Here is a 16,241-nt window from a genome sequence, read left to right as displayed (position 1 = left end):
TCTACCAGATCTGTCAGAGGACTGAGAACATTCTAACATTCTGAACACATCTGTCAAAAGACAAAATGGAAAAAAAATCTGGAAACTTAAATCTCTCCCCAAGCAAATCCACCAACCCATAAGGACTTTTAAAAATAAAAAACCAAGCTATGTCAATTTCATGGTCCCTTTCAAACATGAGAGTCCATAATGTGTCATAATCTCACATGTTCACAAAGGACTTTTTTCGGTTGTGGGGGTGAGGGCGCTACTAACAGATGTACAGGAAACAAAACTGTACCAAACTTCTAGAAAATTACATTTCCTAGAGATTTATTAATCAAAATGAACACTATTCCAATTTTTTCTTACGATTTTTATGACACCCTTCCTCTCATTATAAAAAATATATATACACATACATGTAGCACATACAGTACTTTCATAGTATTTATTTTTACAGTACAGTATATGTAGTAGTATGTAATGGTATATGTATAAATTTCATGTATTATAAATATAATATAGAAATGTTATAAATACTATATGTAAATAGCACATATATGATATGTACTACATACTAAATTTATGTACATATAACACTGAAAAAAAATTATGGAAAAGTATAAAGAAAAACTACACTCATTTTCACCAACTGGGATTTATGGTATATCATAAATATATTAGACAATTAGTTCTGGCATTACTGTTGCTAGTTTTTTTTTCCCATGGATGCTAGTATTGTATTTGAAACCTTTTTTATATAAGCGTGTGTGCGCATAATTGTATATTCTTTTCACTTAACAAAACCAGCTTTTCCCAACGTTCTAATCTACTCTCTGTAAACATTACTTTAATGACTGCACAATACTCTACCGTGTGACTGCTCCACAACTGACTGCCTGCCTCCTATTGGATGCTTAGGTTGTTTCTGGATTTCTGTTACTACAATTAATGCTACAATGGGGACCTTTTGGTCAAAGTCTCTTTCTCATTAATAATGCCAAAATATTTTCTAAGAGTGTTGTACCAATTTACACTCCTGCTACCTGTATGAATATACTGTTCGCCATTCTTCTACAGCAACGACTGGTCTCGCTTTGATTCATATTTATTCAACTATTCAACTATTTCCCCCTTTTAATTTTTTACTATCAAAAATTCCAGATACACTTAAAAACAGAATCACCCAGATTCAAAAAATTAAGATTGGCCACATTTTCTCCATTTATCTATCCCCTTCTTCGCTGAAGTATTTTAAAGCAAATCCCAGCTATTGTGTCATTTTACCCCTACTCTGTAACACTCTGTCATAGAACTACAATGCTCCAACATGCCTAATAAAATTAACAGTCATGCTCTGGTGTCACCTACCTTCGTTCTATAATCAAATTTCCCTGAATGTTTCCAAATGTCATTTTATGGCTGTCCGAATTGGGATCCAAAGAAGGTGAACGCACTGCATGTGGTTACGTCTCTTAAGTCTCTTTCTAGTCCAGAGCAATTTGCTTAAAACATCCTTGGTATTTTTCCCACGCCATCACTGACTTGCTGTGGTCAAGGGTTTAGCCGTCCGGCAGAACGTCCCACACTCTGCCTTTACTTATTTGCTTCCTTCGGTGTCACTTAATTTGCTTCACCAACTCCTGAATTTCCTCAGAGATTACATCCATGCTCAAATTTTTTGAAAGAATATTTAATAAATGACGCTACATGCTTCATACTGCATCCCATCAGGACATGTACAATGCCTGGTTACTCCACCTCTAACGAAACTAGGATCAATGGGCTGAGGTAGTATTTCATCTTGTGAATTGTGCATACTTGCTCACTAATACTTTAGTGTTTGTCTAATGATTAAGTTTTATATGTAAAAATATTATTTTGCCAACATTACAAATCTTTCCCCATTTTGTACTTTGTTACATTTTAAAACATATCATTTAAAAATTTAGCCTGTTAAAGTAAAAGGCACTCTCCACTGCCATTTTTTCAACACAGAAAGTCCTTTAACCAGAGATTTAAAAAATTGTAACTTACTTTCTTAACATTCAGTTGCATAATCCACTTAAAATCTAGTGAGGAATAATATGTAAAGTCGAGCTCTAATCTAAATAGATTTCCTTTTAATTGTTCTAATATCATAATTTCTCTTTTCCTCACTGATTTACTGTGCTTCCTCTAGGACGTATTTAACTTTTTTCTAGGCTGCAAATTCTGATCCACTGATATTTTTACGTTACACTGTATTATCTTCAAAACTGTAACTTATCTTCCCTAATTACAACTATAGTTCAAAACATTTCTTAATTCTATTCTTAGTTGCTTACTCTTCCATGGTTCCAAAAGAGGAGAAATTCTGGCATTTTTAATGTGAATTATATTCAGCTGATATATTAATTTGAAGTATTCTATTAATACCTACGAATTGTTTATACAGTATTCTTTACTGCAACAAAGCATTGATATTTATGAATTTATGTTCAACATTCCAAAATACAATAAAGGTCTCTCATATTTTCTGTTAGGGTATTCCTAGATATTTCACATATTTTATTGCCTATATGACTCATCATCCCTCTCAGTGCTAACTTCTCTGAGTAAACTGATTCAGAAGTTTGTTGATAGTAGATAGTCTGTTTTTGTCTCTCTAGATATCTCTATCTGGTTCTTGAAAGTAGTTTTGTTCTGTATGCAAATCTATGCTGACAGCTATTTCCTATCCTCGCTACACAAATATGTTCCCTAACTGCCTTCCAGCTCCACTGCTGCTGTGGAGAAGTCTGTTTTCAGTCTAACTGCAGTCCTCGTGTATGTGATCTGCCTGTTTGGCTGCTTTATTATTTTTTAAAATCTGGTAAAATAACATAAAACTTGCCATTTTAACCATTTTTTACATGTACAATTACTCACTGGCACTGATTATATTCACAATGTTGTACGACCACCACCACTATCTATTTCTGAAAATTTTCATTACCCTAAGCAGAAACTCTGTACCCATTAAACATTCAACTCCCCACGACCCCTTCTCCCCAGCTCCTTATAACTTCTAATCTACTTTGTCTCTATGAATTTGCCTATTCCAGATATTTTATATAAGTGGAATCACACAATATTTGTCCTTTTATGAATAGCTTATTTAAATGTAGTGTTTTCAAGGTTCATCCATGTTGTAGCATGTGTCAGAGCTTCATTCCTTTTTTAAAAATGTGGTAAAATATACATAAAATTTACCTTCTTAGCCATTTTTAAGTACACGGTCTAGTTGTGTTAAGTACATTCACATTGCCATGCACTCAATCTCCAAAACTGTCTCGCAAAACTAAAACTCTGTCCCCATTAAACATCTCCCATTCCCCCTACAGCTACCATTCTACTCTGTCTCTATGCATCTGACTCCTGCAGGTACTTCACACAAGTGGAACTGTACAATCCTTGTCCTTCTGTGACTGACTGGCTTGTCCACTTAGCATAACGTCTTCAAGGTTCATCTACGTCACAGCCCGCGTCAGAATGCTCCCCTTTGTAAAGCTGAATGAGGTTTCTTTTTATGTATACAGCATGTTTTGTTTATCCACGCGCCTGAAAACTGTCACTTGGGTCGCTTCTCTCTTTCGGCTATCGGTGAAAACGCTGCTATGAGCATGGGTGTGCAAACGTCCGTTCGAGTCCCTGCTTTCAGTTCCGGGCACACATCTGGAAGTAGAACTGCTGGATGAGAAGCTAATTCCACGTTTAACTTTCTGAGGACCCATCAAACTGTTTCCCTCAGTTCTATCATTTCACCTTCCTACCAGGAACGTGACGCTACTCCCCATCCTCTCTGGTTTTATTTTCTTTAGAGATCATAGTAGGTGTGAACTCTGCCTGCTCTTTGAAACTTTTTGTTTTCTAATTTCACTGCAATGACTGGGTGTGAATTTCTTTTTTATGTGTCCTGCTTACTGGATCTTGTGCGTCTCGTATCTGCAGATTTGTGTTTTTCATCACTTTCAGAGAGTTCTCAAAAGAACTCCGAAGTCCTCTCCTCCTGGCTGCTAACCGGATGTTCACGACCCTCATATTCTCTTCACGTTCCCACCGCCTTCTCCCTGTTGCTGCAATCCTAATTTCTTCGGGACTCTCTTCCAGCTTCATCTTTTTCCTTTCTAGAATCCCTGTTGGTTCTTTTCCGAATCTGTCTAAATATCTTATCCGTTTCATCTTTCATTAACATTTCTTACACAGTTGGTCTACATAGCCTGGTAGTTCTAAATCTGAAGCTCGCTGTGAGGGGTCTAAATCTAGTTTCCTTCCCAATGTGTCTGGTGTCCTCTGTGAGCAAGTATTTGTTGATCTTTATCGATGGGATTCCTGGTGCTCTAAGTAGGGAGTGTGTTCCCGTTCCTCAAGAGAAAATCTAAACCTGAAGCCAGGGCAGCTTGTGACTCGAGACTGCTGCTCCACTCCCTCTCGAGAGCCCCAGGCTAACCGCCCAGATCACAGGGTGCTAAAGACACCAGCATGCTGGTTAATGTCAGCTGGTATACTAGTATGTCCACTGTTGCTGGTTCAGTTTATATTCTGTAAAGAATGTAATTGTTTTATTAAAAAAGGGCTTTTTGGAATAGATGGTCATTCGGTAAGTCATAATGATCTGTAAATGTTTTTTTCAACCAGACTACAGAGCTTATTCATGACAGAAATTGTAACTTATTTATCATTGTTTCTTCGACACCTACAAGGTGCTCACTAAACAGTAAATGAATGAATGATAACTGGATTTTTTCACTTTCAAACCAAAGTATTCATTATGAAGTCCCAATAGCTATTCATCAAAGTCCTCAACTAAAATATGCTAGAAAAACAAAAACTGCAAAGAAAACATACAAATAAGACTAGGGTATAACATATTAAATTAGAAATGGATATGAAAACTAGAGGTTTTAGTCTGGCTTTAGGAAGAAGTTTTTTGGGGGCGAGGCTTCATCATACGTAAAATGATTTTTACTATAATTTGTCAGCTCTTAAATTCTTAGCTAGATCTGTTCTTTATCTATGCAAACACAGAAATCTCAGACTTCTACAATTCAACCATCCCTAGTATTTAGGGATTCTCCTAAGATAAAATGAAACCAAAACAAAATCCATAATAACAACTTTACTTACCTTGTCATTCTAGACTTCTATTTAAGCCAATATTAATCACAATCTCGATTTCTATAGAATGTACAATCACTATCACACATAAAACAATTGATTCTAAACTTTGCTGTTTGACTTAAAAGTAACAAAAAATTGTCTGACCTTGCAGAATCGCTAGGATATGCAACAGTTACTCCCTTTGCTAGCAACCTCTACCCACCCCAGCTTTTAAAATAGCAAGGTATCGGCAAATTATTTCAAACCATAAAGTTGATGAGGAGGTGCCCTGGTGTCGCAGTTAAAATAAACAGAACTAAACAGCGTAAGTCTGTGCCTGTCTCAGGGGAATAGCTTTTCTTTATCAATATTTTATTTCCGGGATGTCATCAGAACAATGTGCTATGTCTTCTTGCAGGTTCTTAATACAAATATTTGCTGACTAAATGGAAGACTAAATAATGGGTCAACTCAAGGAGAAGGCAGTCAAAACTTTAAAAACCTCAGAAATTAGATGTGGATAGATTTTCTCTAAAAACTTGTTACTCTATAAAATTCCCATTCTATAACTTACCTTTTTTATTTGCCTATAACAAATATCTTCTCTAGTATGTCACCTGTCTTTAATTTTATGGTTTCTTTTGTAATGCAGAAGTTTGATTTCGATGTAAATCATAAATATTATCTGTTCTTCGTGTCTTAAAGAGCTTTTTTACCCCAATTGTCATAAAAATTTTCATATTTTCTTCTAACATTTTCAAGTTTTGTTTTATACACCAAAGTAATTCATTTGGAATATATTTTTGTGGATGGTTTAAGGAAAACATTATAATTTTTATTTTTTCTGTGTGGAAAGCCTGTCCCAGAAACACTTACTGAAAACGTCACCTTCCCTTCAATGATTTGTAATGTAACTTCTACCATTTACAAAGGTCCCTGCACGTACGAGTCCATTTCTGGGCTGTTTTGTTCACTGAATCTATTTGTCTATCCCACACTCTTTTAATTAGTTACCACAGCCAAAAAAAAGAAATAAATCTTGGTATTTCATAGGTTAAGTCCTACCTGCTTTTTATCAAGTCTTGGCTTGATATTCATGAACTTTAGAATCAGTATAACAAGTTTCTTAAAATGTCCTATTGGGATTTTTAATAAAGTGGACTGTATCCACATGCTGATTTTTATCTTTTTGTAATAATTTATAATTTTCACCATAAAGGTTTTAACACACTTTTATTCTAGGTACCTTACATAGCTTCTGTTATTACTGTTAATATTATCTTTTTTCCTGTTAGATTTTTTGATTGGTTATTTTTCATGTATTGAAATGTTATTGGTTCTTGTATGTTGGTTTGTATCCAGCAATCTTGCTAAATTTTTTTGTCTGTAAATTCTCTTGGATTTCCTATGCAGATCACAATTCCATATAATTTTTTACTCTTATATAATTCCATTTGTTACATTTCATAATTCTTCAATAACTATGTCAAAATTTCCAAATTAAATATAAAAAAGCAAGTATTCATATTAACATTAATTTAAAGTGATAATTATATTTTGTTGAAATCAATTACAAATTGCAATGTAAACGTGATACTGAATATAGACATTGTTTTTAATTTATCAAGTCTACAATACTATTATTATTATTCAATTATTTTCTCGTTTTTCTCCGTTTGAACTGTGAAAGTTTTTTTCAGTGTATGGTGAAATCATTAGTATCTTTAATTGATGTAATTACTTATGTAGTGAAGCCATCTTTACTCTTTCATCATTAGCCTCTGATAAAGTAATATTATCTCATGCCAAAATGCAATCACAAACACGTGTTAACACAGCCACTAACAATGAGTCACAGAACTGTTATAAGGTAATCATACTGACGATACTGAATATGCTTACAATTACTTTCTTATTACTATAAGATTTAAGCCACATCCACGGTCCCACCTAGGGACACCTAGGCCTGTACTTAAGAAATGGTGCTTTACAGCATCCACGGTATTTCCATCTATCCATCCGCCATCCATTCTATCAGCATTTACTAATCAACCACCAGGTGCCAGGCACTGTGCTGGGAGCAGAAGCTCAAAGCCTGGGGGATAGGAACCAGCAACAAAAAGCACTTGAATCAGCTACAATGCAGTGTATCTGGTACTCAGCAGAAGAGACAAGGTATAATGGTAGCAAAGACAAAGAATTCTTTAACCCAGATTGGGAAGAAGTCAGGAAGGGAAAAATTTCTTGAGGATAGAGAATCTTTAGTGAAGGTGGGGAGACGGAGTGAGCAAGATCCCACAGAGCTTGTCACCTGGTTGAGAATTCTGTTCTGCTCTACGGTTTACTATTCAGTTTGTTCTCCCAGGCTGCTAATTAAATTTCAAAAGGACCCAGCTTCTTCAATTCACTTACTCAATACTGCAATTTCTAAATCGTGTTTAGTCCAAATAAATCTCTTTTTTGTGTGTGCTCTACTTCAGTCTCTTTAAGTGATTACATTTTGAGATTATGAAACGAACATGACAAAAGTTACATAAAACACAGGTATGTAATCATTCAATAAATAATTAACCACGTAATCAAAACCCAGGTCAAGAACTAAAACACTGCGAGATCCCCAGAACATCTGAGTGTACCCCTTCCACCTGTCTGACGTGGTGGACTTTTGTGGTGATTGTTTCCTTGTTTTTCTTTATAGTTTTAACATCTGGGCATGCAAAAAAAATAGTTATTTTTGCCAAATTTGTGCTTCATATAAATGGAATAACATAGATACATAAATATTCCCTTATACTTCAATCAACATTTAATGAGATCTATGTTATTGAATGTAAATGAAATTCATTACATTTTCTTTGTTGCCTGGAATTCTAAGATGCCACAGAAAAACAAACCAGATATTTTTACTGCAGAAAAATATCTGGTTTGTTTACAAATTTTTATTACCACGAAAATGTTGCTATAAAAATACTCTCCAGTGATCTTCCACGCATATGCAGAAGTTTTCTCAGGGTGAAAAGCTAGGGGTGGAACTCTAAGATCTCAGGGTGTACAGAGTAAGCTTTTTAAAGGGTCATCCCTCTCAACCCTCAAACCAACAGCATATGAGAGCTCCCATCATGCTGATGTTGGTGCCACAGCCTTGCTGATGCTGGTGTTGGCGGACTTTGGAATTTTATGACTTTGCTGTTAAGTTTGTGCGCCAGTTAGTAATTTACTGCCTGTCTCCTCTAAACCCACCCTTCTCCTGATAATGGAGCTGAAATCTGCAAACTCTATTTCCCTTTGGTTCATTGTGAGCCTCTGCCAACAGAGGGCCCTAGAGTGAGACTGAGAGGCTGGAAGAGGTGGCAGGGATTCTCCGGTTCTGTCCTAGAGTGGACCAGCAGGCTGCAGGCATCCTGGCAGCACTTAGCATAGCCGCAGGCGGGGGTTGTCCTGCAGTCAAGTGAAAAGTGCTCTCCGCCCTGTTTCTTAGCCACTATGTGGCAGGTGGCATGTTCTTACAGCAATCCACTTTCCTCAGGTCTGACTCTCAGCTGGGAGGAAGGCGGGCCGCTCACTCTACCCTCAGGTCCAGGGGTAGTGAGTACCTGCCTTCAGCAGATACTATTCCATCACACCCCAGAGTTCTTTTATTCTCTCTAGTCCTTACTTACTGTTTACTTACTTAACGATTCTTCAGATTACATTCTCCTTATTTAAATTACTGGTGTGTGGTTTATCTCTCCTGACTGGAATTTGACTGATACGTAATGATAAATCTCAGCAGTTCTAAGGCTGTATAAGATATGATATCACAACAGACTGAGTGCAGAGGCATCTAAGAGAATTTAGCTGTCTGCTGTGCAGCCATATATCAGAGACCTATCTACAAGGATGCAAAACACCGCCACTCTTCTAAAATTTAAAAACTTTGTTATTTACATTTATTGCTTTAAAGGTGACTAATAAATATTTGAACAATTTCTGTTTTAATTTCTAACACGGTGCCGGGTAAACGCTTCCATTTTTGGACATGTACAGAGTAGTGAAAATGCGAGAGGGCTGATGTGCATGCTCCCCAGGGAGGTCAACCCAGGTGAGGCTCTGCCATCTGTTTCGGCTATTACACTAGAAACAGGTGTCCTTTTCGTAGTCTATCCAGTGCCACGCTTCCTTGCATTTGTATGCTTTTGTCGCTGACTCTTAAAATGGCCTCCAAGCTTAGTGCTGAAGTTCTGTCCAGTGTCGCTGAGCACAAGGAGGCTGTGATGTGCCTCCGAAAGAAAACACAGGCATCAAACTTGGGTTGGGCATTACAGTGCCGCCGGCTGCGAGGTCGATGATAAGGAATCAACGGTACATTAATGTACATACCAAATAAGTGCTCTATATAGAAACACACGTAAAGCAAGGCTGTGTACCGATCAGCGGCTGCAGTGTGACCAGGGGCTCGGTGTTTGCTAATTCTGTGTTCATGGCAACTTGATGAAACGGAATTTCTGTGAATAACAAAAACGAACCGTATTTCTCCCGCCCCCAGTTTAAAGAATTAAAATGTTTTTCATTTTCTTAGTTTCTGGTACATAGTTCAAGTAATTAATTCTACTATTTGACTTGAGTCCAGCAACCTTGCGAAACTTAATTCGTGCCAGTAATTTCCATACAGACTCTTCATTTGTCATGTATACAATCCCATGATCTGCAATTGATGGAGACTTTGGTTTTTCCTTTTTCAATCCTTCCACCGACACCTTTCTTTCTTGCCCTTTTGAGCCCTGCCACTCAGCGTGGGAACTCCCCCAGGAAGCTAACGGGCAACACTGCTGTCGCCGCTGGTGGGCAGCATCCTGGTCCTGCTCCCGAGGCGGCACCTGTGCAGGTCTGTTATTTCTGGGAGAAATGTTTACTGGGCTGAAGAAGTTCCTTTTTATTTCTCGTTTGTTGTATAGTAAGTGAATTTTTCACTCACTTTTTCTGCACCTTTTGAGATCAACATCCCATTTTTCTAATTTTTAAGCGCAATGAATTATACAAATTTATTTTCCAATCTTAAACCATGCTTCCGTTCCTGGGACACACCCCACGTGGTTAAGCTGTTATTCACTTCTGATGTTCTGCTAGACGCGGGTTGTTTCTTGCATCTTTGTTCATGAGTAAGATAGGTCTGTAATTTTCTCATACCCTCCTAGGTCACTTTTGCTGTCAAGGTAATGCTAGTCTCATTAAGATAAGTCGAAGAGCATCCTCTCCCGTTTTTATCTCTGAACGAGTGTGTATAAATTGGAATTATTTCTTCCTTCAATATTTGGTGAATTTGCTGCCAAAGGATCTAGGTCAGGGATGTTCTTTTTTTTCTTTCATTAAAGTTTTTTTTAATGGCTTTCAAAATTCTGACAGAGTTTTGGTCGTTTCCATTAAAAAGTACTAATTTTGAAAACTAATAAAACTACCACACAAAAAAACAAATGGTCCACAAAACATTCTCCTTTCCTTCTGAAGTTTTTACGATGCAGTTATCCATAACCAGTCGTTTTGTATTGTCCTTTAGCTTTTACTATCGTATATGTAATAATTTTAATTTAACAAACTTTATTTTTTAGAGGCATTAACCAGTCTTTTATTATTAAACTTAAATGGCCAATTGAGACAAAAGTTCTGAGACAGTTTTTCCAACCACTGATTACGCCTGGGGTGGCAAGTTATTAGAGATAATATGCGTTTAGCCTCCTGAGCTTTCTAGGCAGACCTGGTGACCTAGTTGGCTTCAGCAGCTGCCTTGTCCACTGCTCTGATGACACCCACAGCAACCGTCTGCTCACAATGAGCAGGAGAACAACCAAAAAAATCCCAGATGTGGAAAAGTCAAAGAAGCTCTCAACATACATGGGCTTGCCAGAAACGAAATGAATGATTTCAAGAGTTTAGGCCATCTTCCAGCTTCTCGCCAGAATGGTGATCGATCTTCTCCTTCAGCATTGTGGGCTGTGTGACTATCCAGCACAGGTGCACAGCCAGCACTGATTTGGCCTGGACGGCTCAGGATAATCACCGGAGTCACGACAAACGTCTTCAACAGATATATCCTTGACACTGAAGCCCACGCTGTTCCCAGGAAGAGCTTCACTCAAAACTTCATGGCGTATTTCAACAGCCATTACTTCAGCTCTAACGCCAGTCCCTACTCAACCAACTGGGCCAGTACCAATACCACCAATTTCGTAGACATCCTGGAGCGGCAAACACAAGGGCTTGTCGGTTGGACAAGTTGGTGACAGAATGCGTGGTTCCACTGACACTGCGATCGTCACAGGTGACTTTCTATCCAATCAAGGCAGGTTAGCACTTGGCCCTAGCACAGCTGTCACCATTCCAACCAGGAATTGGCACAAATGCTACTGTGTCAGGGTTGTAGCCAATTTTTTTAACGTAGGTGCTGACTTCCTTAATGATTTCCTTGAATCTCTTCCGGCTGAAGGGTGGCTCTTTCGAATCCATTTTATTCGTACCCAGTGTGTGAGCCAGCAGGGCATGCCCACGGGTCTGCCATGATGGAGATCCCTTCTACAAACTCGCCAACACCAGCAGCAACGATCAGGACAGCACAGTTAGCTTGAAATGTGCAAGCTATTATTATTAGTCTCGTTTTACAAGTGAAAAAAATGAAGCACAGAAAAATTAAATAACTAGCCTAACGAGTGGTAGATCTAGGATTTGAACCTAGGCAACCTGATTACATTCTTAACTTCTAAACTCCACTGCTTCCCAAGAAAAAAGAGACACTCCAAGAAGTAAACTTCACAAGCTCTTATACTGAAACATACAGCACGAGCATCTGCCTAGAGCAAGGGTTCATTACTGGGACAGGGGAGAGCTGGTGACAAGAATGAGAAGGTTGAGATCAGACGGCAGAGGACTTCAGTACCTTCCCAAAGGGCTTGGATAATGGTACTGCAAGGGAAAAAACTCAGAGAAGGCTGAGTGACATGATCGCATTCCTTCTTGTTTTTTTAATGTTCGATTACCTATCTTAGTTTATATCATTTATCAATATCCTCATCTGTAAAATGAAGATAATAATCTTTGCCCCTAATTACATAGTTTGAGAATCAAAATTACAAAGATGAAATCTGTTAACTCATAAAGCAATAAAGAAATGTACGTTAAAGAATGATTAGAGCAGTGATCTGATAACAGTAACTTGTCATAATAGCAGGAGTAACCGTCACCATCCTCCTCATCACAGTGGCAGCTAACATTTATTAAGTGTTTACTGTATGCCAGTCACTGCTCTAAGCTCTTCACGTCTATTACTAACTCATCCAGCTCCCACGCTCTGTGGGGTAGGTACTATTACTGGCTCCATCGTACAGGGAAGAAAACCAAGGTGAATTTAAATTGCCTAAAGTTACAGAGCTGGGAGGCGGCAGAGACAGGATTCAAACCCATGCGCCTTCGTTCCAGAACCTGTGCTCTTAAACCATTAAATCTCTGGAATCTGTGTACGTAGACCCAAGTGAATGAAAAGGATATTGGAAACTGAGAAACTAGTTAGAAGGCTGTTATAATAATACGAATACATCAAATAGAGATAATACAAATAGAGGTTAAAAGGTAGAGAGAAGAGGAGGAAGAAACAGCAGAAGAATCAGCCCCTAGTGACTGAGAAATGAAAGGATAAGAATTTAAAATTACTAAGGGGCAGTTATAACATAAGAAACTGTACGTTAGGCTTAGGAGGACTATGTGGTAGAACAGAAATAACAGAGAACTAAGAGTCAGAAAAATCTCAGTTCTAGTCTCAGCCCTTTTACTGAACTGTCCTTTTACTCTGGGCAATGTCTCAATTGTTCTGGGCTCCAGTGTTCTCATTTTGTAAAAAAAAATAACAAAATCCGATCTGCTTACCTGCAAAGCTGGTTACTGTTAAGCTCCAAATAACACTATATAACATTTCAATTTCTAACATATTTTCACACAAATTATAGGAGTTGGGCTTTATACAAATATAAGGTGTATTATTGTTTTAGACATTTTGAGCTGAATATCATCATGTAACAGTGAAGCCGTAATTCCCAGAAAGTAGTTGAAGACGGTCAAAACTCCAGATGCAGATGCAGCAGTTACTAGCACACGGGTGGCAGGGAGACCCACGGGCAGAGCAGCCTCCCGGAGAAAGTGCGCAGGCAGCAGACGCGCAGTCTGACCGTGCAGTAGGAGCGAGAGAACTGCCAAAAGCCAAACTCCAAACAGTTTCCTAACGACTAGCTGCGAGGACATCAGAAACCCTTCTTATGTTGGATTTATTTCAGAGTAGCAAGCTCATCATTTCCCCAAATCTGTCATGACACCTTTTCCAAACCAAGGTCATACATACAATTCTCTCTTAATCATCAGTCAAAACGAACAAATAAAAAGCAAAAACACATTAAGCTCTGATAACAACTAGCGCTAAGTTCACTTTTCAGTTCAATTAAAGATGAGAATTTTAAAGGAAAGATGACTGCCTTTTATAAAAGTCTAGGGTAGCAACAGGTCTTAGGAAAGTTTCACCTACTCCCACACAATCCTGATGTGATATAAGCAAACCTGCAGTTATAGGGCTTCTCTACGATCTGTACACACATTAAACCTGCAGTTATAGGGCTTCTCTACGATCTGTATACACGTTGTGTGTGTGTGTGTGTGTGTGTGTGTGTGTGTGTGTGTGTAAAACTTATTGGTGAAAAAATAAAAGTTATGGAAGTGGAAGAACAGTCCACAGTGTTCCAAGTGGTAACTCAACTGATATTCGTAAAGATACTTCCTGTGCTTCAAATTGAAGTTTCAACTATTCTGTTCTCACAATGATGTACACATTCAGATGGATTGGCATCTGTCCCTTAGCTAGGCGCTCTAGGACAGAAACGGTAAATAAATATTATCAGGATGCTTTATCTTCATTTATGCCCCTCCCTCTCATATATTTTCATGACAATAATAACTAGCATGTCTAAAGCAAAATCTCCAGGCTCTCAGCCTATGCAATTTCAAACCAGTGAGAGGATAAACTGAAATTTAATAAAAAGGAACTGGAATAATTAGATAATTATTTGGAAAGCAAAAATTTCTCAACCCATCTGAAAAAACTTGTTTCCCTCTTCAGTCACCTCTCTCAACATGACAGTGAGTCCACTCCCTTGTAACTTTTAATCAAGTGAAATTAAGTAACTCCTTAAAGGAACTAAAGGAATAAAATAATGTAATTCAGAGGCCTCTAACAGGATGCCCGTGGCTCAAATTTAGTCATCAGGTATGTTTTGTTTGGCTAACAATATTTTCTTTTTTAAATGTGATTTAGTTTCATTTAAAACTTAGGAGATCCACGTAAATCTCCAGATTTTGACCTAGCTTAAAAAGTGAGAGAAGTCTCTGGAAGGTCTGCAGCATGTGTTAGCACTGGCTTCATATCTACGGCCAACTAGCACTGAGTAGCTGTCGCCTCTTTTAGATGGGTTTCTCCTCACATTAGACCCACTTCATTCATCTATATCACCTGCCTGGCACTTACATGTTTAATTAGTCACTGCTAGCATATATAGGAAAGCTACTGCTTTTCTATGTTGAACTTGAATCTGGCTATCTAACTGAAACCTCTTATTACTTGATTCTCTGTAGGCAAGGGGTGGCGAACTACCAACCTTGGGCCAGACCTGGCTCGCCGCTTATTCTGTACACTGTTTCACTGGAACCCAGCCACACCCATTTGTTCATGTGTCACCCATCGCTGCTTTCACGCGAGAATGGCAGAGTGTGAGTGGCTTGGGTGGGAATTCTATGGGAGCCCGCCCCCACTGCCTGTGCCACCCCCAGGTAGCTAAGAGCTGAGGCAAACCACTTAAGCTGAACCAGTTTCCTCCTCCTTGAAAAGGGGTAATAGTATCAGCCACTTTATTATAAAGTTGTTTTCAGGAGTAAATGACACTTAAAGCACACGTAGCACTTGGTAAGATATCTGGTCAATTTCAAGTGCTCAATAAATGCCAGGAGCTATTATTGTTATTATTTTATGTACTTCTGACATGTGTATAAATCTTGATTACTTAGTGTATCCAAGTAGGAAACATATTTTAATCTTTTGTTAATACCAAAGTACATATCTCCAGTTAACAATCCAAAGGAAACAACAAGGATCATTCAGTTCCGACAGGGTTAATACTAACAAATGAATCAATAATATATAATATTCATTTATTTATAGAAATGTATTATGCTAATAAATATATATTTTAAGGAAATATTTAGCTATTTTGATTGCTCCATTTAACTATATATCCTACAATTTGTGTGTGTGTGTGGGGGGGCATGTGTGTGTCTTGTACCGAACACCTTACAAATATGGGTGAAATGCAAGAAAAACATTTAGTACAAGGCAAAAATAATATCAGATCTGTGTTCTAGCACTTTAGGAAATGCTGGATACAACCCTGCTAAGAATGGAGTGCACCAATAAGGAGCTGGGAATAAATTTTTTCATTTCCGTTTACTTACACGGATTTCATGGAAGGGACAAGATTTTAGAAAGACTCTGAAAGAAATGTGTAAAAAAAAAAACCCACAAAAACAGAAAGAAGTACAGCCAAAGAATATGACCAGGAGAGATATATATATAGTCAAGTTAGGAGAGAAGAGGCAGACAGTAAATAACAGACAATCTTCCAAAAAGGGAAGAAAGAGTTTTTAAAAGAAAAATGTGTATATTCACAGGAAAGTTACAATGAACAATTTGGGCAAAATATCGTTGGATCTTCAAGCATGTGCAACTATTATAATTCTTACTAATAATGGATAAAAAAGGAAATGAAAATTCTCAATTTTATAAGCTTACATCCCAAAGAGCATAACAATTTACTTACTTCACTAGAGCAGCTGCTTCTGGAAGTACATCAGCAAACGATTCACGGAATATGATTGCGTTTTTCCTTTTACAATTCTGTATGACATCATTGGCAAGGTAAAAGAGATTCAAACGGTGAGGATAGGCAGCTAGAGATGACAAAAGACAAGAAAAGCAAATGAGTCCATTTATATTTAGTGTAACTTATTCCAAATACATTGTTCTCAAATTGTTTAACTGCTATTGGATGGGCGGATGGACAGACGGACAGAAGGATAGA

The 16,241-nt window shown here is 37.8% G+C and overlaps 1 protein-coding gene across 1 annotated transcript in view; it reads right to left on the bottom strand.

Annotated features, from left to right (window-relative positions):
• The window catches only part of RPRD2 (regulation of nuclear pre-mRNA domain containing 2), a 61,664-nt gene that overhangs the window by 18,135 nt on the left and 27,288 nt on the right, over positions 1 to 16,241 (bottom strand). Inside the window, exon 3 of the mRNA XM_015595499.2 lies at positions 15,981 to 16,110. Within this exon, the coding sequence (XP_015450985.1) occupies positions 15,981 to 16,110 (130 nt within the window). The remainder of the gene's footprint in view (positions 1 to 15,980; positions 16,111 to 16,241) is intronic.

Source organism: Pteropus alecto, unplaced genomic scaffold (genome assembly GCF_000325575.1).
Source record: "Pteropus alecto unplaced genomic scaffold, ASM32557v1 scaffold106, whole genome shotgun sequence".
Classification (NCBI taxonomy): domain Eukaryota; kingdom Metazoa; phylum Chordata; class Mammalia; order Chiroptera; family Pteropodidae; genus Pteropus; species Pteropus alecto.
The sequence above is the reverse complement of the archived record's forward strand: the minus strand, read 5'-3'. Positions and strand labels throughout refer to the sequence as shown.